At 46.1% G+C, this 26783-nt stretch overlaps 2 protein-coding genes across 3 annotated transcripts in view; both read right to left on the bottom strand.

The window, feature by feature from the left end:
* Positions 1–26783, bottom strand: part of LRP1 (LDL receptor protein 1) — a 188429-nt gene that overhangs the window by 20453 nt on the left and 141193 nt on the right. For both annotated transcript variants that reach the window (XM_075890495.1, XM_075890505.1), the window contains 11 exons: positions 24392–24505; positions 21291–21419; positions 19689–19963; positions 18466–18644; positions 17744–17988; positions 15638–15814; positions 14176–14340; positions 12045–12114; positions 11221–11328; positions 10859–10981; positions 10131–10300 (listed from right to left, as the gene is read on the bottom strand). In XM_075890495.1, coding sequence (XP_075746610.1) covers positions 10131–10300; positions 10859–10981; positions 11221–11328; positions 12045–12114; positions 14176–14340; positions 15638–15814; positions 17744–17988; positions 18466–18644; positions 19689–19963; positions 21291–21419; positions 24392–24505 — 1755 coding nt within the window. The remainder of the gene's footprint in view (positions 1–10130; positions 10301–10858; positions 10982–11220; positions 11329–12044; positions 12115–14175; positions 14341–15637; positions 15815–17743; positions 17989–18465; positions 18645–19688; positions 19964–21290; positions 21420–24391; positions 24506–26783) is intronic.
* On the bottom strand, positions 2577–4712 carry LOC142804026 (uncharacterized). Its single transcript, XM_075890529.1, has one exon. It carries the CDS (start codon positions 4578–4580, stop codon positions 2715–2717), a length of 1866 nt encoding a protein of 621 aa, XP_075746644.1. The 5' UTR covers positions 4581–4712; the 3' UTR covers positions 2577–2714.

The following is a 26783-nucleotide window of genomic DNA, read 5'->3' as shown; positions in this document are numbered from 1 at the left end:
GGAAGAGGTCTCCGAAGCCGAGAAGGTGCAGCGCGTACTGAGGCAGATGCACCCTCAGTTGCAAGATTTGGCGGAGGGGCATGCCTACAACGACCTCGCCGAGTTGGTGAAGGCAGCCGACGGCTTAATGGAGCGGGCTTGGCGTCGCCTCCAGTACAGACCACCGCCACTTCCGAGCAACCAAGTAGCCAGAGATCTGGCGTTCCGCCCTAGCCAGGCCCCCGACCATCGCTCACTGCAGCAGCCGAACACTATGGCGACGGCGTCGTTCGCTTCGTTTGCTGCTGCCCCACCGGCACCGCCGACTTATCACTGGCCACTGCATCCAGCTGCGCTAGACCCGTCGTACTGCCAGGACCGACAGTACTCGTGCGACACAGCGCCTCCGTTCTCAACCTACGGGCCGGGACCGATGCCGCGGCAGGAGCCCGCGAGTGGAGCAATGCGTGTGCAGTGCCATCGCTGTGGTGGATTCGGCCACATATCTCGTAACTGTGCCACGGGTCGACGAATGGGGCCACCCGTTTGCTTCCGGTGCCAGCGATCGGGTCACCTGCAAGCACAGTGCCCGAGAAACCAGTGGCGGTAGGTGCTGCCCCGGCGGGCACCTACGGCAGTGCGCACCAAGTAGCGACCACAGCCGGTGGCAAAGAGCCCCTTATGGACGTCCGTATTGGGTCGTCGACGTTCAAGGCCCTGCTAGATACAGGCTCAAGTGTAAGCTTCTTCGGACCGCACGCCGCGGCGGCGGCCCAAGCTTCTGGAGCCAAACCCAAGGCAGACGTACGCGTGCTGCGTTTGGCATCAGGCTGGTCGCAGTCAACCATGTCTCTGAAGTGCCAGATCGAGTGGGCTGCCGGTTGCCGCAGACAGCAGTTTTTGTGCGTTCCTGACCTGTGCCGCGACGTTGTCCTTGGTAGGGATTTCCTTACGGTGAGTGGCATCTCTCTGCACGTGTCACTTGGTGGGTGGACTGTCGGCACAGAACCACAAAGAATTGTGCCCTTTGTCAAGGCCGTTAAGGAACAGCCAGAGGCAGTGGATGATCTTGGAGACAGTCTGCGCTGCATTTTTGCTGAGGGCGATGCCAGTGTGTGTGCCAGTGTGCCGGAGGCGACTGCAGCCTGCAATGTGATCATTCCCGGCCACTCGTCAGACCTAGACCCACGCATGAAACACATTTTAGAAGAGTTTAGAGAAATCTTCACCACAACTCCGGGCTGCACAACCCTGGCAGAGCATCGCATAGACACGGGAGACAACCCACCTGTTCGATGCAAACTGCGACCAGTGAATGCCAAGAAGCAGGCCATCATGGACAACTGCATTCAAGACCTGCTGGCACAGAACCTCATCCGCCCTAGCCAAAGTCAGCATGCCAGTGCTCCAGCCCTGGTTGAGAAGAAGTCTGCTGGCTACCACATGGCCGTGGATTACCGCCAGCTGAATGCACGCACTAAGGTGCCAGTCTACCCCATGCCGAGGACTGATTGGTTGCTGGCACAGCTGGGACGAGCCAGGTGGTTCTCAAGTTTTGATCTTTCACAGGGTTTTTTTCAAATCCCTGTTCAAGAGCAGGATATTCCAAAGACAGCGTTCATTTGCCATCGGGGAACCTTCGAGTTCATGAGAATGCCCTTTGGAGCTGCCGGAGGTCCTGCCACGTTTCAGACCCTGATGGACCGACTACTGGAGGGAATTAATCACCAGTTTGCCATGGTGTTTCTCGATGATGTCCTGGTGTATTCGGAGACCCTAGAGGATCATCTTGAGCATGTTCGGGAGGTGTTGAAGCGGATAGGTTCGGCACAGCTGACCATTAACCCAGAGAAGGTGCACGTGTGCTGTCAATACCTGAAGTTCCTTGGCCATGAAATATCGCCCGGGCAGTGTAGGCCGGACAAGGAAAAAGTGCGAGCAGTGCTGGACTATCCTCAACCAACAACACTCAAACAGCTGCCGGCCTTCCTGGGACTAGCAGGCTATTACAGAGGGTTCATACCTCAGTTTTCTATCACTGCACATCCACTCACAGAACTCCTTAAGAAAAACCAACGTTGGCGGTGGGAGCTGCAGCAAGAGGAATACTTTAGAGCACTTAAGGGGAGATGCTACTCGAAAAAGGTTTTTTTTTATTTCATAACCCAGCTCCTTGAAATTTTAGGTGTTAGTAAAGCTTGCAGTGCTGATTTCATAACTGCAATTATTTGTTTGATAGCTATAGTAGTTCCGGAGTTACTACAACTTTGATATCAAAATATAGTATTTTTTGTGCACATAATAAAGCTTACTAAAAATTTTCACACAGAATTGCAAAATGGCTCATTTTGCTGCACTTGAGCAGTACAATACAGAAAAGTACCTCAAACAGAAAATTTATTTGCTACATTAAAAAAAAAAAAATTAAAAGTACTCAATGCATATTTTACATCTCTCTATCAGTGTATCAAGTTGTGTAACAAAAAATCTGTGATGTATAATGCAACCTAAAGTAGATACTTGTATTCTAGAGTGGCTGATTAAGCTCTGTGCAAAATTTCATCAAGATAGGACTATTTTATGCCTAAAAAAGATTGTGCACAAGATGAGAGAATTACCTCAAAATGGAAATCGAGAAAAATGCATTTGAAAGTTGTAAATATGTTTACTCATGATTACACAGTGCGATTTGCACAAAACTTGGTGATATCATAGAAGGGACACAGCTAGAGCACCTAAAATTGTCCTGCTCCATATGTGGATCCTTCTCGCCGCTTGAGAAGGGAGTCATCAAGGCGCGCTTTCTTTGCCACGTTCCGCCGATGGGCCCTTGCCTCGGCTGTTTCACACGCAGACATTCTTTCGATTCTCCTCTGGTCGCGGGATCGGCCCAGGGTGATCAGTTGATCTGGTGGGACTACACCAAGCTCCTCTAGCACGTGTTCAAAGCTTGAATGTCCTTTATTGAACCACAACACGGCCATAGCAGCTGCAGTTTCCACTGTTGTCCGGGAGGCAAACTTAGTCTTCGGACACAACAACCAGATTTTGCTGTTCAAAGATTCTGCAGCGTTTTGGGTCTTCCCTTGGATACAACGCACCAGCAACTTTTCATCTGTGAGCCGCTTGTAAATGGGAAGCACAGCCAATCCTTGAGCCTTGGTCAAGATTGGTGTGTGGTCGGGTGGGGCCTCCCCAAGCGCTTCAGCTCGCCTATGCTTGCACCAGGAAGTCGCCCCTTCTGGACAGTATCGGTGGCTGCCTGCTGTGTTGCTCGACGATGAATGGAAATATGAGGCCCAGATGGCACGATGCATTTTCAGAATATCACCTCTGTTGTTTGTGATTGCAATACGGTAATAGTTCTGCAGCTTCTGAATTGTGCCATCTGTCAGCTTTTCCCCTCGTGGAAGTCTTGTTGGCAGTTTCCGAAGTGCAGTGCCTAGACGCTTGGCCACATGGTTTGTGCACTCCTCCTTGTCCACAACAGCTTCACCATATACCTTGGCCTCAGCGACAGCGGTATAAGCTTTGCTGTCCCCATCACTGAGGAACTTGGTGAAGCGCAATGGTGTTGTGTATGAGGATGTCCTGCCCCATATGCGCAAAGCTGCCTCAGTCTCCATGGCATGAGAGGAGCACTCTGTATTTTTTTCGCAGACAGGTGTGTGGAATGCTTGCCATATTTCTTCCTCATCACCCAAGTCCTGGTGCCGGCTACAGGCAAGGCAGTAATTCGATAGCACTTCAAAATCTAGGCACAAACCAGTGTCCACAGACACAGCAGTGCCGATGCCATTGTGGCTCTTGTGCCCTCTTTTTTGCCATGTGCCATCATACATGACAGCAACATCAGCCCCATCCACTTTCTCTTTAGTTATCATCCGCGCTTTCGCCAGGTTGTCTTGCACAGCTTTGGTAGCTGCAGCATGAACTTTTTTGCCGATTGCAATAAAAGTCTTATGATGCATAGGTATTGGCAGTCCAAGAATAGCGCAAAAACGCGACAGCTGTTCATGCCCAATGCCTATTGCACGCGCAGCCACAACTACCTTCAAATTGAGAGCGAAGCTGTCGCGCGAGCTGCCGCTTCGGTAGCTCCGGTCATCACCGGCATCGGTGGGCTGTCTTTCCGGCAGAACACGCCGCGAACTATGCGCGGCAGAAATCACTGACTCAGGACACTCACTGTTATCACAGTGCAGCTCGAGGAACGAAGAGAGGCCCTTACGTTTACTTGCGGTGTCGCGAACGACGAGTCCAGCGGTGTGGCATGTTGGACAAACAGCACGGCTTACCATCGATGTCAGTGCGCCGATGTCACAAAATACTCCGCTCACAGAGCCACAAACACTCTTCGTTCTTTCGCTTTCGAACTGTTCAATCTTTTTTTCTGATGCGCTGATGAACTTGATCGCGGCGTCGATTTCGTCAAAGTTCCCGCAAGCCGCCGTATCCCCGCTGCCTTGATTAGGCCTAGTGGCCCGCGGCTCGCATTCTTCTACCGCTGCTTTGCGCTTCGGTTTACGTCGACGCCCTTGGTACTTGTTCTTGCTTGCAAACTTTCGTGCTCGGAAGTCTCGCTTCTTCGAGTTATCCATGGTGAACTCGGAAAAACATAGAAACGCACGGCAAGTGCCGATCGTCGCAAGCGCTCAGCGAGCGAGGCCGATCAGATGTAGCCAATGGCGGCCTCGGTAGCGTACCATGTGACCGGTAGAGATGCGCGAAGCGGCTGCAGCTTGGCTGCAAACCGACTTGGAAACGACTGTTTTGTGAAATTCCTCACTAAAATACGAAACTAGGGGGACGCCTGTACACTAGAAGGAGCCTTGATCTACACCACCGAACAAACCCCGATGGCGGACGTCATCGTGTTGCCGAGTGGCGGATTTTCAAAAATAGCCGTCGGATGCGTGAATTCGCGACTTCGGCAGCTACCTTCACTAGCGCAGATCGACTTTTTACCACTTTCTCGTTTGAATTCAGCTATGACCTTTGGGGAAATGATAGTTGAATGATCAAAAGTGATTTTAGCAGCAATATCTCAAAAGTGGAAATTTTCGCAAAAAACGCGACTTTTCGACCCGCATCTCCCCTTAAGCAGTCCCTAGCCGACGATGTTGTTGTAAACTTGCCGGACCTCAACAGACCATTCGTGGTGGAAACAGACGCCAGTGGAGTCGGCATTGCAGCGGTGCTTCTGCAGGCGGCCGAGAATGAGGCCGAGAGTGATGCTCAACTGCGTCCAATAAGCTTCATTAGCAGGGTCCTCACTGAGGCAGAGCAGCGCTATACTGTGCAAGAATGGGAGTGTCTGGCTGTGGTGTGCGCAGTGGACAAGTTCCGACCATACCTTGAGTTCACCGAGTTTCAGATACACTGTGATCACTCCTCACTGTCCTGGATGTTCACCACAGACCAGGCCTCACCACGTGTAAAGCGTTGGGTTTTGCGGCTGCAAGGTTTCAACTGCAGGATCAAGCACAGGCGGGGTCTCGCAAATGTGCCAGCCGACGCCTTGAGCAGAGCTCCCCTTCAGCACCAGGAAGTTCCAAGCCCGAGTCTACACGAGACGCTGTTCCCTATGGCTGTTCCAGAGCCCAGCCCACAAATCAGCTTTGAGGCAGCTGCTGTAGCATCTGAAGCGGACGACACTACTGTCTTGAATGATGCAGGGCTCCTCGCCCAGGAACAAGAGCAGGACCCCATACTGTCAAAACTACGAACTGTGATGAAGGGAGGGAAGCTTCCGCCCACTGACAGTGATCAACCTTTGATCAAAGACCTGGCAGAGACGACCGAGATGGAAGAGAGTGGGTTGCTTGTACAGCACCGAGGGAACAGGAAAGTACCTTGGCTACCAAACCAACTCTGCAACTTGGTCCTGCGACTGTCCCATGACCACCCGATTAGCGGCCACTCCGGTTTTTTTAAGACCCTCAAACGCATTTCTCAGAATTTCGTGTGGCTGGGTATGCGCTCGGACATATCCAAATATGTGGGATGCTGCCAGGTTTGTCAGCGCACCAAAGCCCACCGGCAGAAGCCAGAAGGGCTGATGAACAGTCAATGGGCCACTGCCCCCATGGAACAGCTCAGCGTGGACATAATTGGGCCCTTGCCTATGACGCCTCGACGCCACAAGTACCTTCTCGTGGTGATTGACAAGTTCACCAAGTTCATTGAACTTTTCCCATTACGGGCCGCAAACAGCAAGAGTGTGGTGGCCTGCATGATCCAGGTTTTTTGCAGACATGGCACACCTGTCTCCATTTCAAGTGATAATGGAAAGCCGTTTGTAAGCAGGTTGTGGAAGTGCCTCCTTGAGCATTGGGGCATACAAGACCGACACACTGTTCCGTATTGCCCTGCCGGGCAAATGGTGGAGCGCCACATTGGCATTATCAAGCAGTGCCTTAGGGCTTATTGTTCCAACCACAAAGACTGGGACCAGCACATCCCTGAAATTGCCCTGGCCATGCGCACGGCTGAAAGCGTTGTCACGGGCTACACGCCTGCTTTCCTCTGTTATGGCCGGGAGCTGAGAACCCCATGGACACAGGCTGAGGCCAAAGACGACGCGGAGCCTCCTGCGACAGCATACCGTGCATTTGCTACTGAGGTCTCCAAGTGTCTGCAGGAGGTGCTTGACTTCTCTAGGTCACACCAAAACCACATGTGGCGCGCCCAGAAGACTCGCTACGACCAGCACAGACGGCCACTGACAATACAGGAGGGTGATCTTGTTCTGCTCGAAAGCCACTCCCTCAGCGATGCCACCAAGGGCTTCTCCTCGAAGCTTGCACCCCGGCGTTCCGGTCCCTTTCGGGCAGTGAGACGTGTGGGACAGAACAGAATGACTTTGTTCTAGTGGACCCCAAAACGGGTCGTCGCCATGGTGTGAGACATGCAGATCAGCTGACACTCTACCATGACGCTGCAGGCGATGTGTAGTGGTGGCTTCACATTTTGAGGGGGGGAGACCTGTGAGGGCGGCCGAGAGAGGGCGTTACGTGACGGCGTCATCATCATCATCGGGACTTGCCCGAGAGAGGGCACTATGTGACGGCGTTATCATCATCATTGGGACTGGAGTGGTGGGGGTTGCGTGTGTGGGGAAGGGGGAGCTCGGCCTGGTTGGGAAGAGTGGCAAGACGTAGCGGTGTGTGGTACACGCTAACAGCACAGTATATACTACTATCATAAAGAAAAATGAACATTCCTGTCAACTAACTTTTATAATATATTTAGTAATTAGAAATAGGCATTGCGAATGTAAATTGTTTTTTTGCTAAAAGTGAACTCTAAGCAATTTAACGTAGTAGCAATATTTAAATGACAGTAGGATGAAAATTATAAGTGGTAAAATGCATCATGTTCTAAAGTTTCCTATACAGTGCATGTAAGATCATATAACAGACTTCTAAACTTATAAAATTAATTCATCTATGTCAAAGTACAGCCGAATCTCATTAATTCGAACACGCTTAATTCGAACCTCCAGTTAATTCGACCTCACAATGAGGTCCTGTCAAAGCTATGTGTATTCCAATGGGTGAAAAACTCCTGGTAATGCGAATGTGCAAGCACTTGCGACGATTAATTCGAACATATCGCGCTCTCAAAATGCTCTCAGCACCCCGCCTAATCCCGCGGCGGCACCTGCGACACCTCAACGCTGCACGCGATGGAAATGAAAAGGAAAGAAAAAGTTGCGGTGGGGTGTTTTCTCTCTCTCAAATGCCGATCTGCGACCCGCCCGTGTCATGCTCCTCCCTTTTCCGTCCCTGCCACGTAAAGACCCTCATCCTTCCAACGCCGTGCACGAACAAAGAGAGGAAAAAAAAAAGAAAGCTGTCGCTGGGTTGAATGAATGAGTGGTTGAAGGAAATGGAAAAGGCACTATCTTCTGCAGCCCTAGCCCCTTGCGGGAGCACGGCTCTGCGCCTTGAAGGGAGGGTGCGAGGGGGGCTCTCACGCTTCGGTGCCACGCTTCCCCCTTTCCCGTCCCTGCCACGTAACCCTTCTCTTTTCAACGACGTGCCCGAAGAGAGCAAAAAAAAAAAAAAAAAAACTGCCGTGGAGTGTTGGTTTTTTCTCAAATGCCGATCTGCTTCTCTCCATATGGAGACGCTCCTCCTTTCTCGTCATGTGCTGGCCATGCTGCGGCTGCGTAGCTAGCGGAGAGGCTCTGCTGGCAGTCGTTGTTGTCGTCGTATTTAGAAAGTGTCAGCGCTGAACATCTCCGCGCGCAACTTCTCTTGCCAGGAGAATGCTGAAGCCAAAGTAGGAATGCTTTGCAAGCTGCGTGCAAAATTGATTGACTCGTTGCAAGGTAACCGTGTGCAGACGCGCATCACCGATTACTTCAATTAATAATGGATGTCCTGTCATTTGTGAATAAATGTAAGTCTTCTGAAACTTCGTGTGTTAGCTCAATGCACATGCGCCACTGCATGGAGAGCCCTTCGTTTATTTAGCTTTCATTAATTGAAACTTGTTTCAATTCGAACAAATTTTTGGGCCCCTCTGAGTCCAAATTATCGAGATTCGGCTGTAATATGTACAGTGATGTCCACTCTCAGGGTGAACAGTAGCGCTCTACAAAGTGCCAGTGCACCTGGTGTGGCCCTGCACTGAAGCTTTGCAGTGCATGTGCACATAGAACCGCAGGTGGTACTTCGCATCACCTGCTAGCGCTGGGGCATGCCGCTCTGCAGTGGCCGCCACTTCTTTGGAGCCGCTCGTGCTCAACTGTAGCACAGAATGAAGCATGTGCTTGCGTGTGCCTGTACCATTTTGCTTCAATGTGCGGGCGTGCTGGATGAAATAAGGTTCCGCGGAATGCAGCAATGCTGAGCCGTGTTCACTATAAGAACGGATGCCTCTGTACATTCGACTTCGAAGCATGACTTCACGGCAGTGCAGATTTCCCCTCAACAGGTTTCAGAGCATAATGCCCTCAGAATGCAGTGAAACCATCTTTACAGAGAGGCTATGTACGATTAAAGCTACATCGATTTGTTCATTTCAAATACCTCCAAATCTCGAAAAATTTAAATTCATGTCCAAGTGGTCGAATATTCCCCCATGCCATAAAAAAAGGGCCTGCTTCGTGAACAAGCTGTCTAATATTCTTACCGTGTGTTACAGGACAAGTCCACTGTATGATTAGGCAAACTTTTGACTAGTCTGTGCTGATTTACCTACTGTAGCGTTAAAATTTATTGTCATCTAAATTTGATATCATGATGCTTCCAAGATGGCATAAGCAGTGGAATAAATTCAGTTGCATAGTTACATGTCATTATTTATGTTCTTCTGACAATGCACAGTAATATTTTTTATGGTTACCTTATTTTGCAAACTTCTTGGAGGTATGCCACATGCTATAATTTAATGCTTGGAATAAGCAAAAAAAACAAAAAACAATTGGAAGTGTTACCCAAAAGAGCAGAAAAAGTATTGTGCCTAACTTTATCCTTCTATTGCTACAGCAGTAACCTTCAGTTCTAAGTTTATGAACTGCGCACTATGAATGAACTGTGCACTGTTTATGCGCAATGTTTATGAACTGCGCACCTTCTACAAACCAAGCTTACTGGCTACTAAGTCAACTATAATATGATCCTAAAAGTTAGTGAAAAACCTTGTATTTCTAGCTCATGCATTTGAAGTTTTCGTATCGAAGTACATTATCAATAGTACCTTAAAGGTTTACCAATTTTACTCATACATATCATGGAAATAGTGTGTCAAGTACACTCAGACCTCATTATAACAGTTGCACCTTACCAGAAAGTAACTTCGCTATATACAAAAATTCAATATAAAAGTTATTCGTAACACTGTATCATTTGCAAGACTATTTCTAATTTACTTCGTTATTGCCAATATTTCTTTATACGTATCTGTGTTCGTTATGTTGAGGTTTGAGTCTACATGTAGGCAGCAAGATGGTGCTTACAAAGCAGTAGCAATGAACAACTGCTATTAAAGTCAAGTCGGCGACAATAAAGTTCGTTTCTTACAATTGAGAACATTGTGAAATGGCACAGCACCGATGCTGCCCCAGTGTGCCACATTAGTCCGTGTTACTAAATACTTACTGCTACAAATGGCTATGACGTTATATATGACCGACTTACCCCCATTTCTGCAGTACGAATCACACAGTGGTGTGAGCCTGTCGCAGCGTTCACCGGTGTAACTGCTGTCGCATATGCATTGGCGTACACCGGTCTCATTGACACGGCACACCCCATGCACACAGTGATCTTCTTCTCCCTGAGAGCGACAGGGGTCCTCTTGGGTGCATCTGCATGCGTGGAAACTCTCGTTTGCAACAAATGCTTTATGTCATGCTGCGAAAATGATATGCATACAAGAGGGTTTGCTGTACAACTATCACTGCCAGGTGCCCTGTGTGTAATCAACACAGGTAGGTATGCACTCTGGTGTTTGCAACACCACTGACACTAGGACAAGTAACCTGCTATGAATGCTTGTTCTCATGCTAGACCGAAAGTTTCACACTAAGGGAACACCACAAATGTCAAAAGGCAACCACAAGGAGAATGTTCATTGTGCATGTGGCTTTTACTCGGCATTTGCTTTTAACCAGATTAGACGTTTGACACACATGGTTACAGAAAAGCAGTGCAAGCACTCACTATAACTTACAATACAGCAAGTAAAATATTGTAAGACCAGGTTTCTTGGAGACACAAAGAGGGGCTTTGAAAATAAGAATGTATTCTAAAGACAGCTAATTGCCACAAGCAAAAACAGATACATCTTTAAAAAAAAAAATCTTATCAGACATAGCTTGCAGCTGTTTTGGTAGAGAAGGATTGCCAGGCGCACAGAAACCCACCTCAAGATACAATGCTTGCATCTGACATCTGCAAATCCATTGGTACATGATCCATCTCTCATGCAGAGTTCGCATATGTTGAGAGGTGTCTCACATCTCTTGCCAGTCCACTGTGGAGGACAACTAGAAACAAAAATGTGGTTACAACAGCTATTGTGAGAACAAAAGCAACTAGTATATCGCTGCACTATCTCTGACATCAATACAAGGCATACAGAATCAATTTCTTAAAAAAAGAAAAGTTTTCCATTTTTTATTTAATTTTCCTATTGTATTTACCAGGATAAAACATGCGTTCAGTGATAGCAGAAGAGAAAAATAATACAGGGTGAAAAAGAATGGTTGAGAGGAGAGTTGCTTACATGCAGTACATCTCCTGGCTTGTGATGACGTTACATAGGCCTTTGTTTTTGCAGTACTGGGAACACACATACCGCTCACATCTTTTTCCTGTATAACCAACAGGACACCTATCGAAGAGAGCAAATAGTGGCCCCCATTAGGGAAATGAAACTTCTGGATGAACACCAATACGTGGAAGCATAGTACCAGTATATATTGAGGAGACTCGCAATCTTGAACAGATATAGTACTTAGCACAGTACCCTACTGGCCTCAGAAAGTTGGTCAATAAGGCCAGTGAGCATCAAGTGCTTAACACTACTTTACTTTATTAAGCCCTAACAGTGCAAGATACCTCTGCCTTCAGGGTACAAAAAAAGAGATATCAAAAAGTAAGAAGAGATAAGAGGGGCTTGTCCTAAACTGCTCTCACATGCCACTCTATGCTAGGACAAGATGAAAGGAAAAGAAGGCCAAAAGAGGTGCTGAAAACAAAGAGAGGTGCATGAAAAGTACAGGCACAGTAAGAATCGACTTAATGCAAACCAACAGTACATTTGAAACAAAAACATCTGCACTTGGAACACACACACATGCGTGCAAAGTGCTTTTAAATTTTCACTTCTTACTCTCAGTCGGAATTTGGGAATATGAGTGATGAATGAACAGCTACCAGGGCAACTATGATGTTTTTCTCGGGGAATATGAGACTGATTTCTGCTTGTGCAAGTATGCTGGAAACAATCACTAAGTATGTGAGGTGATGCAAGCTTAACTTTGCATGACCAAGTGAAAAAAGACAGCAGGAGCAATACCATAAAGGTAAGCGGAATGAACAACTTGCCTGCAGAAGGGCTGATGATTGTTGCCGAGAACACAGGTTCCTCCACTGAGGCAGTTCAGCTCACACTTGGCTGTCACAAAACATGAAATGCACAGATGGTTAACACATTAGCTGTGTGAACCTGGCAGCACATGGCAGCAATTTATTTGCTTGTGTTTCATAGTTAAAAATAGAGCTGAGTGGATAGCCAAATTTTGGGTGCAAAGCAAGTTCTAATATTCTAATACGAATCGAATAGAATATTTTTAAATATTTTTCAAAACTTTCAATATGTTTTTCCAATACTTCGAACCGGAACTGCTGAAAAACATTGAAGAGAATTTCTTAGCATATTCTTATGAGATGAAAACATGAAAGTGTGTCAACTAGATTGCCGACAAGTTGCATTCTATAGTTGTTTCATCAAGAATGAGGCTATGCAGAGGGCGAATTGTATTTTTGTAGTAAAAGATTTGGTGCAACCAAAGTGGTGTTGACAACACCTTAGACATGAAAGGCAAAGATGCTATTTCATCAGCCTCTCTTCCTCTTTTGACTTCTGCTGACATGGCGGGCAAGGGTGTTCTTCGTTCGAGTTTAGAGTTCCAAATCTGCCTTGTAAACGTCAATATACAAGAACTTCTGAAATTTTGAATGCTGTAAATTTCCAACACATGTTTTTTCTTCAAACTTGCTGCCCAAACTTTTGCAGTTCCAAAACGGAATTAATTGGGCCCACATTTTTTGCCACATCTATCATATCCATGTTGAAACCAGCGTTTTCTTGAGTCAATACATTTAAAAAAATAACAAAGCTTGAAAAGCAGCTTTTCCGCAATACGAGCATGTAACGGGGTGAAGCATATCGAAAACTTAAAGGTGCTACTGCTAATTTTGGGTTGACTGTATTTGTCTTTAGGAAATTCTAATATTTTGAATAGCGAAATTTCAGTGTGAATCAAATCAAATATCAAACAATATTTAAAAAAATATTCGATATTTTAAATATTCACACGCCTCTAGTTAAATGTGACTTTGCTGGCAAAGCAACACAGTATGTGAAAGAATGACGGGAGAGCACATTACTCAGTTGAGAGGTGGTGTTACTCGCAACATACAGAACAGGTTGTTTGAAAGCAGCACACGTTTCGAATACTTCACTAATCCGAATTTAAATTTACCCACTTAACAACCTGACCAACGTTTTGAATGCCTGTTGTGTTGTATACAAAACCCATACTACGCTTGTCTCTTCTTCCATTTGCTGTGCGTTGTCAAATACTATTTGATGACTGTACCAAGGCTCGCCTGTCTCGCACACTTCAATGCTGAGTCTGGTCCTTAGTATCAATAACATGCTGTCACACGGGGCATAACCCGACAAACAATGCAAATGAGCCACATGGACTGGAACGTGTTCCGAACGTCCTTAGTGTGGTTCTGTGCCGAGTACAAAGGAACGTAGCCTGGTCTCGTATCCCGTATCATTCTCTACATAAGAAAACTGTGTCCTTAATAAAGTGTGCTTCGTGGTTTGTCCTGGCTGCCTAGTGAACAGGTTCAAGAAATTCAGCTTTGAATCGTTGATGCACGTGACCCTGAGTGCTCTTCAAACTGCAACCTACACCCCCCCCCCCCCCCCATCAAGACTGTTCCGCCACATATTGAGGTGCCATGCCGTGGAACCATCCATCGAAGGTCCAAGGGAAATTCCCACTGCCATGAAGCTACACTTCAAGGTTAAGTACCTATTACCTGCATCATTGATTATTTACTTTTCAAAGTTTAAAACATAACTGTGTTTTACCACTTATGACTTGCGCTGTATTACTTTTCAACTACCCCCACTATTCAATTTTCCTTCTACTTCACTTAAAAAAGTGGCATTTTCTCACACCTCACGCTAATAGTTAAAGTTATTGTGCATGATAGTTGGGTCATGAAAAAAAAGAAAGCACACTTTTAAAATTTTCAATATAGGATATATACTATTCAAACTATTCTAAATTATTCAACCAGATCACTATTACCATAGAATCGTTTTAAACTTCAAATTTATTATTCCTAGTGTTCGCCCATGCCTACTAATATTTTTTGTGGAGACTAATTCTGGCACCTCATTAGCTGCTCTAATCCCTCCTGGTGAACTCACCATCAGGTGAAGGAGGCGTGGGGGCCACAATGGTGCAAGCGGTTGTGCGATCCACAGTCCTGGTCTCCACCATGCCATCTGGACAGAGGCAACTGAAGTCCTTGGAGTTGCGAAGCACGCATAGGGCACCTGAGCCACACGGGTTCTTGCTGCAGGGGTTGTTCACTACAAGCAGCGAACGAGTGGGCACACATTACTTCTTGTGATGAATCTCGACTTATTACAACATGAGCTGGCTATATGTCAAGAAGCACTTGCATTTGCATTCAGAAGTCATACCTACCAACTAACTCAACGTCTATGGTTTCTAGACCTTGGAGGATTAAACGGTGACCTCAAAGGCTAAAAAGTTCATGAGGACATCAAGCTAGCTGTCAATGTGGTGTGTTGCCAGCACAATTTTGTGGTGCCACTACCAGCAGCCATGTGTGACAAGTCATGTGTAATGATGTGCATGTATTATGATATGTGATGACTCTGAAGAGTCATGTGTGATAACGTGGGATGCCAAGTACAATGGGGAGATTCGGCCAAAGAGTGCCAGAGGATTGTTAAACTGTGCAACACGACTGGTCTGTTGGTAACAGCTCGTCATTAGTCTGGAGGTGGTTGGCGAGTGGACAATTGAGAAACAGCGTAAATATCTGTGCTCAAAAATTCATTTTTGAACCTATAGAACAACTTATTTACTGAGAGTGCCATGCAGCAAAATAGTACGAGGGACGAAACGAGCAACAGGACCATACACACTTGCTTCTTTCGTTGCTCGTAGATTGCGGAGCCACAGTTTGAAAAAATAATTATGCATCTGCATCAACAAGCTCAGCAATGGTGTGTCTTTGAAACTATAACATGCTTCAGAGTATGTAAATGTGAGCAACGCTAGCAGTTGATAAGCTAGCAGTTGCTAGCTTATCATGACTAGCAGTTGATAAGCACTGGAAGCTCAAACTGGTTTTGATGGCACAATATGAAAATACCATGCGTTTAAAAACATAAGAGTTAGTTCATACTTCCAAATAAACAGTGCGTGAAGTCATGTGTCACAGCAGTGACTGCTGGATGCCTGGCAGTGCAAGACAAATAAAGAACACAAAAAGGAATGGTGATGTCAACAAGACACATTCCGAATATCATGAATCATCATTGCAAGCCATCACAAGCCAGATGACACTATTCTCTCTGACACGATAGCTACTTTCACTCACAGGTTATAACATTCCTGGAGCAAAATAAGAAGGAGAGGTGAGCGCTGGCAAGCAAGAAGCAACTAGGAATTAATAATGAAGACAAGTGTTGATGTGGGTCAAGCCAGGTGGTGCTAGTCTCGAGCTTTCTGTAAATTATTTTTGCTATCTTCCACATGAGGGCACTCCTTTTCTTTCACCACCAGTTCAGTAGAAACAGGCTAGGGCTCACGGACATACGGTAAAAAGCGAAATCTCAATGACCGAGAACTCACTTGGTGCACCCTGCTTGTGCTCCTGAACAATTACCACGTCAGTGGCCCTATGCAGGCCTCGAATCAGGTAAGTAATTTTGCCTCCTCCAAACTTGCTGACACGCAGTATGGCGTTGCTTGGGAAGGTGCTGATGTAGAGGCTGTCCTCAAAGACGTCCACCCGGTAGGGGCTTTCCTCTGCACAGTAAAAAGCAATTCCAATCTCTAGGCAGTATTCTAGATACAGCAATAATGCGTTACATGGCAAAAAAAGTTGGTGGCCTTTCCCTGCCTGACCAGTGTGAATTTCATGTCCTTACCAAACGCAAAGGTGAACATTAAGCAGAAGTCTGCCAAGTTTCCCTGCCAGTTTCTCTATTAAATGCACTCGTGCAATGGCCACACTCATGTAAAAGCTGCACCCTGATTGCTAAGAAAGCTCCCCCCAAAATATGGTAGAACTCCTTATAAGAGGCATGCTTCGGGCAGCAATTATAGTCTTTTATATGAGATGTCTCTTATTAGCAGGGTACATTGTATACATTTTCTTATCAACCCGTATTTCACTTAGGCGCACTGGTGTCTCTTGTATCAGTGTCTCTTGTAAAGAGGTTCGACAGTATGTTTAAAAATTACCTGCCTATTAGCTGCACCCTTAATTTTTGAGGAGATTAGCAGTGTTACCCATTTTGCAGTGCGAGCGTTCTAAAGCTTTCTTTCCAAAACACTCAACTGGCTGGTAGGAAGTTCCCAGATCAACGAAAAGTGTATGCAACAATAGTGCTTCAATGAGGCAAAAAACAAACAAAAAAGGCACAGATGTGTGCTTTCCGAGGCAAGCACAGCAAGTTCCTGGAGGCAGAAGACTCATTTTTGCAGTAAATAACAAAGAAAGGCAGGGAGTGTCGACTACGCTATTCACACAGTAGCGTTAAAGAGCTCAATTGCTTCGCATAAATTCCAGTGGTGTCGGCAGTGCTGTTATTGGTTGTGAGATAAAAAGCGGTGTTTGCTGTCAGCAATAACTTTAGGTATAGTTAAACCTTTTTATAACAAAGTCACACCTTGCACAAAAAAAGGTTTATGTCCAAAAACTTGTTACACAGGTATATTCTTAGCACTATATTAATTGCAAGACTATTCTTGATATACTTTGTTATAATTGATTGATATGTGGGGTTTAACGTCCCAAAACCACCATATGATTATGAGAGACGCCGTAGTGGAAGGCTCCGGAAATTTCGACCGCCTGGGGTTCTTTAACGTGCACCCAAATCTGAGCACACAGGCCTACAACATTTCCGCCTCCATCGGAAATGCAGCCGCCACAGCCGGAATTTGAACCCGCGACCTGCGGGTCAGCAGCCGAGTACCTTAGCCGCTAGACCACCGTGGCGCGGCTACTTTGTTATAACCAATAATTCATTATATTGGGGATTGTTATATCGAGATTTAAGCGTAGATGCAAATAAAGATAGGAACCCGGGGGCATTTACACTTTGGCTTTCCTTGTAGCACAGTTTACGTCTCCACCGAGAGTGCAGGCTAGCGAGTGGGAAGGCAACTGTGTGCGTGTGCACATGTGTGCAGACATCGCTATCGCATTCAACTCTTAAAGGCAAAGCTTAAGGGTTCTACGATTTTTTTCAAAGGCAGTTAGAGCGTTTAAAGCTAGTATTGGGTGGAGGTGGCACTTTATGAAGTGACAGAATGTCCCTCTCTGTCATTGCACGACATGCAAACACGACATGCTCCTTGAAGTGAGGAAAAAAAAAGGTTTGTTTCTTTTCTTCTTTTTGCTTCAATAAAGTTCAAGTGCTGCAGTTCAATAAAGGGTATCACCACGAATATTTTCAAAAACAAAATTTTGTCTCTCTCTCCGTGTATTGGTGGAAAAATTCTGCCGCCATTACATGAGGTAATGGCATTTCCCAAGTAATAGCATTTCACTGCACCTATGCAAGGGCTATACCAACAGCTAGTGCCCCATTACTTGCACGAAAGCTTTCTCTAAAATACTGGGTGTTAATGAGAGGTGTACGGTAGTTAGCCCTATGAACAAGCTCAACTTTATCATTTAGTACAGAACAAAGAAAAGAATTTTAAGGAAAAAAAAAGGCGTGTTACCATGTGCATGTGCACCATTATGAGCTGTCCTGTTGTAAACAATGTGACGCAATTTGCCGTCGAGGTTGGTCGTCTCCACAAGGGATGCTTTGCGGTCAGCCCAGTATATACGGCCTCCTGCGTGGTCCACGGCAATGCCAGTGGGCCAGATTACACGTGCATCTACCAAAGTGCGGGGATTGGAGCCATCCAAGTTTGCACGGCCAATTCTAGGCTTGGAGCCTGTCTCCGTCCAGAACAGGTACCTGCAAAATTAAATGTAATTTAATGAATGACATACATTTTGAAAAATAGGAACACAAACAGGAAAATGTAGAAAATAAAGAAAACGGTTGCTTCTTGTTTATTGTTGCACACTTCTAAAATATATGTATTATAATTCTAAAGAAATAGTGCAAACTTTAATGGTTTATCAACGTAGACATGCATGCACTGAAATAAGACAATGAGCGAGCGCAAGCCAGTATGAGAGGGCACAGATACATATGCTACAGCAAGCATTCATTCACATACCCAAGCATAGAGTGCTTAGGAAAATTATCGACGCAGCAATGTGGACGTGCACCAGCATGCAGCAGTAAGATACTCTTGTGCATCACAGACACCGCATACTTATCAAACAAGCAGGTCTACCAATTCGGAAATTTTTGCATAAACTATGCATAACCTATCAGGCAGCCAGACAGATAGTGCTTTATACAAGACCATGACAGTGTGCGCACCCAGAGTGGGGATCCACTGCAATGTCACTGGGCTGGTCTAAGTTCTCAGAGATGAGAGTTCGTCGCAGACGGCCATCCAGGGAGGCAACAGAGATGCTGTGTTCCCCTGCATCCACCCAGTACAGCATCTGGCCGACCCAATCCACAGCCAGCCCTCTTGGCTCAGTCAGGTTGCCCAACTAAGTAATAAGTGAACAAACAAGCATCATTAGGATGGCATTGCATGAAATGGCTCAGGGGAAGACAAGCAAACATTTCAGCTTATTAAATGCATGAGGCATCAAGCAATGTTTATTTCATAATAAAGCACAATCGCTGCCTAACTGCCCGATTCACATATCCCAAGGTCTCAAACTCCAATCCTGGCAGGAATTTCAGTGGCAGAGTTGTGCTGATTCAGTGCGTCAAGCACATTGTCTGGCCACAGCGATTAGAGTTTTACATCATGAGCACCTGAGCATGCATGTAATAGGCTAGGAAAAATTTGTTCCTTCTATAAAAAAATGAAGTGTGATGTTTGCCAATTGAATCTCTATCTACTTGACCGCATAGTGAATGTAGGCAGGCAGCAGCACACTTGTGATGGCATTGTTCCGATCTGCACTGGATACAACTGAAGCAAGACACGGATCCCTCACACTGACATCTTTATCTGTAGACAAGTTCGATCATGCAAAGTGTTACTCTAGTGTTGTGTAAACCAAGATATGATTATGAAGCACAACATGGTAGAGGGTTCTGGAATGATAATAATTAAGCTTACTACAAATTGGTTCTGTGGAATACCGCAAAGTGGAGGAAAGGCTTAGAAAGGGATATTAACAATTGCTCATTTGTAGCACGAAGCCACAAGGAAATCCATGTGGTTTTCTCAAAAAGAAATCTCCATGGTTGATGAAAAATTCACCCTGGTCAAGGGATCGAACTTGGCATCAGGGGCTTTCCAGGATGGTCACTCTACCAAATGAGCTAACCGGGAATACAGCAATCGGCAGTGCGAAAGCGAATTGATCGACAACTCGAAACATGTGGGCACACAATACTAAAATCAGTTCTGCGGAAACACTTGGGTTTTTTCGAGTGTTCTTGCTTTTCGTTTCCATCAAAATGCAGACACTGTGGCGAGTCATTCCACAAACCCCCTCTTGTAGTTAGCATCGCAACCCAATCGAACACGGTGAGCTGCTACTACTAGATACGTGACAGCAAAGACACAGGCTTACCAGTACAGCTGCATCACCAGCTGCTTGTCGCTTGCGTCGGACATTATCTTTTCTTCGGGGCAGTGGTGAAAGGCGCCTGCGGTAAATAGCACCCATGTGCAAGCTGGCCCAGAACACCAGCGTCTGAGAGTCATTGTAGAACAGGTCAACGGCGTGGATCCGATTCGAAGGGTCCAGGTTGCCCAGCATGCCTTGACCGTCTTGGTGCGACGACTTGTAGGGGTCTACGTGGCGGAGCTCATTTTCACTTGCCACCAGTAGGAAGGCTTTGTCTCCTGAACAACCGATAAGTGCTTTCTGTTAGTTGAGACAACTCGCAGCGCATATCGACGCTGAAACAAGAAGACTCTATTGAATCTTGTTTGCAGTGTTATCAGCATGTTAGTTTCTGCTCAGCATAGATACTATAATGCCAACCTGGACTCGAAGCAACTTGTTGAATGTTGAGTTGTTCCAGCAACGATAAATGCAAAACCATTCTGAAGTGCAAAGAAGCTGAGAAAAAAAAACACCAATGCGATTCCTTATCAGGCATTTAATGGCAATACTAATAAAAACTGGACGAGCTGGTAAGAATTCATCATGAAAGTATTGTAGCGCGCACAGAACAAAGACAAAAAGGAAGTAGACAAACAGCGTTCGCATACTTTTTTTTGGTCTTTGTTCTGTGCACGCTAAAGCCATCCAATAATTTACTAATGTTATGTCTTTTGATATGCACTAACCAAATTCTCGGGCTCCCCACTATGTTTGTAAGCAAATCTGTGGTGCCCCATCAACGTGAAAAGGTAGGCTCTTTACATTTCGCAATTACTTTTGCGTCCCCCTGTACAATGATGACAGCATAAAAAGTGATTCGAGGTCTTAATAGATTTTATAACCATTTAAGTGGCTCTTTTGTGGCATTTAAGATCGTGTGAAAATGGTCAGAGAATATACGCAAACATTGGTAACTGCAAACTGTACACTTAGTTTCTCCTGTTCATATATTTTCCAATAATGCACGTTGCTGGGCGAGTCGGTCATACGTGACTAAACAAGATGCTGCTCAAAGGAAAGGAAACGGGGACAAGGACGTGAAATGTGTCTGTGTTTCCTTTGTGCAGCACCTCGTTTGTTTAATCATATATTCTTCATTTCATGCAGCCCGAACAGCTTGAATATTTTATGCAGCTGATGCTCGTGTAGTTCCTAAGTCTTTGTCCCTCAAGCGGTGCACAATAACGCAATATTGAATAGAGGTTGAAAAGTGCTTGTGGTGAACTGACACGCGGCCATTCCTTTTATTGAAGTTCGAAACAACTGTGCAAACAAAAAGGCTAAATTTAACCATCACTGCCAGCATGCCACACTTTGAGTGAAAATCTCAATTGAGAGTTCCCTTCCTTCTTTGACTATTTTAACCAAGTAGAATGAATCAACCAAGTCAGCCGAGTGCCACTGGACTAGACATAGCTAACGAGTCTTCTTGCTTCTCTCCATCAGGGCTACCATCTCTTCACGCTTTATGCATCTCTTTTCTAACAATATGTTCTGCAGTCCAAGGAGAAGCAGAAAAACGGAATGACAGGGAGGTGAGCAAAGAGTCAATAGCGAACTTACCTTGTGCCACGCAGGAATTGTTGCGTCGGTGATCTTTAACGAAACCGTGAGCACAGCTGCAGCTGTGGGTGGAATTCTTCTTGATGTTGCACGTCTGTGAACAGGTGCCAAATCGGCAGGGTCCCGTGTCTAGAAAAAAGCAGCAGTACAAAATATATACATACTTTTTTTCTCCCCAGAATTTGAAAATAAAAGAAGCCTTGCTCATACAGAATGTCCAGAATATGCTGACATAAAGCATATATTACAGCGAACATACACCAATTGGAGAAGCTTTACATGCCAGCACAATATAATTATGGGGTTGGGTATACAGTACACTCTCATTAAATTGAACCTAAAGAGACCAGGAAAATAGGTTCCATTTACTGAGAGATGAACAGGAGTGTAGAATAGAAGCACGAAACTAGCCTAGTCAGAACCACTTGTTCCATTTAAGCAGCAGTTCCATTAAGCAAATTTCCATTTACTGAGAGGTTACTGCAGTGGATAGTGGGTGACTCTGGGTCAAATTCAAACACCCTTTTTGCTCTTCCTCTCCTTATACATGGGCTTAAAGCTAAGTACAAATGCGTCCTTGCATTTGGCAATCACTGAAATGCGGCCACCGCAGCCAGGAATCGAACCTACATGCATCGAGCTTAACAGCGTGACACCTCACTCGCTAAGCTTCTACAATGGGTAGCGAATACTTTCTGGCAAATACACTAAAAAAAGGAAGGCGCAAGCTACTGTAGAGCCAGGTTATACGAAACGAACACGTCTTTTCAGTAACATCTACTTTATTCTGTCCACCAGAGAGTCGAAAAAAAGAGCAGCTGCACGCAGTGCACCGGAGTGGCAAGAGTGAAAGAGACGAAGGAGAAACAGAGAGGAGAGCAGCATGTTGCTTGGAATGCTGCTTCGCAGGTTTTTATGACCGTGGTGGTGCGCAATGGCGGCCACGTTGCTTCTCCCTTAGAGAGGAAGCTGGTGCGACGAACGATTCCCAGTTGAAGTGTCATCCCAGTGAACATGGCGCAGTGGTGGTGATGGTAGGAATATTGGCGAGGAAGGGCCCTCGTGTCCAGCGGAGCGAGGCGCGGCGAGGCAATTAAGATCGAGTGCTTCACTGAACGCTGGCTTGAGCCACTCGAGCACAATTGTATCGCGTGTTCCATTGATGTCAACGACGAAGTTAGCAGGCCAGTGCTCTAACACACGAAAGGGGCCGAGGTAGTGTGGTTGAAGCGAGGCGCACACAGAGCCGTACCACATGAACACGTGTGTCGCTGTTTTTAGGTTCTGAGGGATGTATGCTGCACGTGGCTGGCTGCGTGTAGGCTGTGGACGAATGTGTCGAAAGACGTCGTGCAGCTGGTCGACGTACTCTGTTACTGTTAAGTGGGTGGCACTGCCACATTCTTCGAAGAAATCGGCAGGTAGGCGAAGCAATGTGCCATAAACAAGCTCAGAAGTGGAGCAGGAAAGGTCCTCCTTGAAAGAAGATCGAATTCGGAGTAGCGTGAGCGGGAGGCGGTCAACCCACTTGTCGGGGCAACCGTGTGCTGTAAGTGCTGCTTTGAGATGCCGGTGGAATCTCTCGACGAGGCCGTTTGTTTGCAGATGGTATGACGGTGTGCGCAGGCGTGAAATACCAAGAAGTTTCAGGGGCTCCAAAAAGAGGGAAGATTCGAACTGGCAAACCCAGTCCGATACAGCCGTTGTCGGACGGCCAAATCGGGATATCCAGGTAGAAACAAAAGCCGCTGCGACGGTAGATGCAGACATGTCGGGCGTAGGAACTGCTTTGGACCAGCGGGTGAAACGATCTACACATGTCAGAAGGTAGCGATAGCCTTGACATGGGGGTAACGGGCCAATGATGTCAATATGCACAACGGCGAAACGTTTGTCAAGTTGCAAGAAGGGCTTTGATGGAGGAACGGGGTACTGAACTTCGCTGCACTGACACGATGCACACTCACGAACCCAATCCCTGATGTTGGCCATAATGCCGGGCCAGACAAAGCGTGAATAAACAAGCTTTTGGGAAGCGCGAATTCTGGGGGGAGAAAGGCTGTGATAGGCGTCGAATATTTTCTTACGAAAAAGGTTGGTTAGAAATGGTCTGGGTTTGCCTGTAGAGGTGTCTCAGTGTTTTTATGACCGCGGGGGTGCGCGGTGGTGGCAGCATCACTACACTACCAAACAGATCTTTGGAGCATTGTAATGCTATCGTAATTAAAGGGACACAAAAAGAAAAAAATAAATCATTCTTTTTTTTTTGTGCTGGTAAATTACCCTTCTATGGCACCAAATGTGCTGCTTTAATAGTGAGAAAATGCCTGAAACACCATAAAATATAAAATATGAAAAAAGAAAGTACAGGTAGTGACACAGCCCCTAAAGTTCCCTCCTCAGCTCACCATGACTTAAACAAAATAATAATAATAAATGAGGTTTTACATTCCACAATCACAATATAATTATAAGGGATGCTATAGTGGAGGGCTTGGGAAATTTGGACCATCTGGTGTTGTGTAATACGCACTGACATCGCACAGTAGACGGATCTCCACAATTTTGCCTCCACTGAAATGCGACTGCCTTAGCCGGAAGTGAGCTGGTGACCTTTGGGTGAGCAGTTGAGCACCATGACCACTGATTTACCATGGTGGACTCACCATGACACAGTAAACTTTAACAGTATTCGCTATATGTACACAATTTTTATCAATAAAGATCATTTGCATTGCAATTTGAGGGCGCCAGAGACCACACATGACATGTTCCAGAAAATTTCATTGAGTGAATGCTGTTGAATTCGATGAAAAACGTTGATATTTTATCAATGTTCTTTCGCAATGTCAGTGTTGACATTCTATCGACGCTAACACTGAGGTGCTGGGGCAATCAGAGCAAAACTAAAAATGATACCTTCCCTTCGTCCTTTACAGTAGAACTATAATTGAAAAATTAATAACAAGAGGGTTCTCTGAGAATAAATAGCTAGTCTACCTGAACCAACTCAAGTGTTTCACTTTAGCGCCCCACTAAAGAAACTCAGTTTTGAAGGGCAGCACAAAAGCAGATAGTATGGGAAACATTGGAGTTCTTACCGCAGTCTTCTTCATCAGTGCCATCACCACAGTCGTCAATGCCATTGCAGAATAAACTGATCGCTATGCATCTTTGGCTCTTGCACTTGAACTCGTGCGGCTTGCAATGATGACCTAGAGAATGTGAGTGCGTAGCATTCAGTTTCCAGTCAACTTAGAATGGTGAAGGTAAACTGCACTTTTACAAAATCATACAGGTATATCTGAGGATACAGTCTCCTGCTAACCCATTCTCTGAATGCAAAATTTCAACAGAAGCAAGCATACAAGGAACAGGTTAGAAAAAACTTGTGGCAAAACTAGAAACTGTCTGCTGGTGTCTCAAGACTGAGAGAAAATTTGAGGATTGTAATTATAAAAAATTAACACCATTTTACCAAAGGGAACCCGATGGGATGCGAAGCAGCAGCGCTGTCCACAGGTGGCGTCGTGGGTTAAATGACGCTAATGCGGGTGCTGCAGTGAGCGCTGTAAAATTCGTTTGAAGCAATGGCTGGCACAGGTTTTATAGGTTACGTGTGCGTCAGGTTTATTGCGCGTGAACTGAGGAGTCGGCGGTGTAGAGAGCGGCGGTGTCGGCAGGTGTTGCGGGCAAATGGACAAGGCGGCAGGCAAGAGAGAGTGATGTCAGCGTGCACTGCGAAGGGGGCGTGACGTCAACGTGCAGCAGCGGCGTGACCTACTTGCACTGCGCCAACACCTGTGGCGCACGGCGCGTTTGTACAGAGAGACAACGTTACACAGGCTTGTCATAGAGCTGCTTTGCATCTAAAACTTAGTTGAACACATTTTATCAATGTAAAGACAACGTTACACAGGCTTGTCATAGAGCTGCTTTGCATCTAAAACTTAGTTGAACACATTTTATCAATGTAAACAACAGGTGCAATACAGGGCTGTCCATACCAAGTGACCTCAAGGTACCACCAATACAAAGGCTCAGCTAATGATGTGTGAAGCACAGCAAAGATTGTTCTACATGGGCACAGAAGCAGGTAATTCAAGCCGCTTGAATGGCAAAAGGAAGGACGAGTGGTGATGTCAGAATGGCGCACAGCACTCGGCTGCGAAAAACTTCGTTCATGCAAAGCACATATGAAAAAAAAATGTTAAAAAATATTTGTGGAGAAATGCCCTTCAGTTTAACCAGGCACACTACACATATGTTTAAATATAAAACGTTCTAAGCCCTCTTTAGTCTAATCTTGCATTTTTTTTTGAAATTGCAAATACATGACAAGTTAATATTGAACAGTGGTATGAAATATAGCATTATGTATATATACCGTAATTACTCGAATCTAACGCGCACCTTTTTTCCGGTTAAGCGAGTTTATAAATCGCATACGCGTTAGAACCGAGTACGAAAAAAAAAAATTAATACAGTCAATCTATTGCCATCGGCGTTTCCAAAATGGCCTACGTGCGTCGGTATGGCTCGTCGGCCATTTCTGCCTATGTGTTTTCCATGTGCGACACTTCGTACGTGTGCTAAAGAGTTCGTCATCTTGTAGTGCATTAGCATTTACGACGTGGAAGGGCCAACTTCAAAAACTCGAGTGCACCACGATGCCGCTTTTAAAAGAAAAGTCATCGCGTGTGCAGAAACGGACGGAAATCGGGCCGCATCGCGGTCGTTCGGAGTTCCCGAAACGTGCGTGCAGGACAGGCGGAAACAAAGCAGAAGATTGTCGACAGCAAAGCTTCACGCAAAGGCTTCAGTGGACCACAGCAGGGTCGGCTTCCGCAAATTAAAGAGCTGCTCGGCGAGTATGTGCTTGAGCAGCGAGCGGCACAGCGGCCCGTGACGACAGAACTGCTCCAAGTGCGGGCTATGCAGTTAGCCTTAAAAAAAGGGCTAATGCGGAGCCAGTTGAAAGCGAGCAGGTGCTGGCTAACTAACTTCATGAAGAGGAAAAGCTTTTCCCTCCGGGGAACTGGCATATGCGAAAAGTTTTGCGGAAGAGTACAATGAAAAGCTTCACAGTTTTCAGAGGTTCGTCCTAAACTTGCGGCACAACAACGACTACCTGCTTGGGTAAATCGGGAATGTCGATCAGACGCCTCTTTACTTCAACATGCCTGGCACCACAACCGTCGAGAAGAAGGGGCGAAGCAACTTCGGGTGCTGAGATCGGTCCACGGTGTTACAAAGCAGTAACGAAGTCCTTGGGCCGGATGCCCCCAAGCGTGCCTTCCCGTCATCTCGGACATTCTGTGTGGGGGCGGGTTGTCACCTGCACCGGCTCTGTTTGTCTCGGCTGTGCGCTTTGCCTGCGGGGCAGTGGCTACGGGCGGGCCCCTCTGGAATGTGCGGAAGGCCGATTGTGTGCTACAGGAGGGACTGCCGTGAATTTCTCCTGCGTGGTCGCTTCCGAGTCCCCGCGCGTGT

This window comes from Rhipicephalus microplus, chromosome 1, assembly GCF_043290135.1.
Source record: "Rhipicephalus microplus isolate Deutch F79 chromosome 1, USDA_Rmic, whole genome shotgun sequence".
Lineage (NCBI taxonomy): Eukaryota > Metazoa > Arthropoda > Arachnida > Ixodida > Ixodidae > Rhipicephalus > Rhipicephalus microplus.
This window is presented reverse-complemented; position numbering and strand designations above follow the sequence as displayed.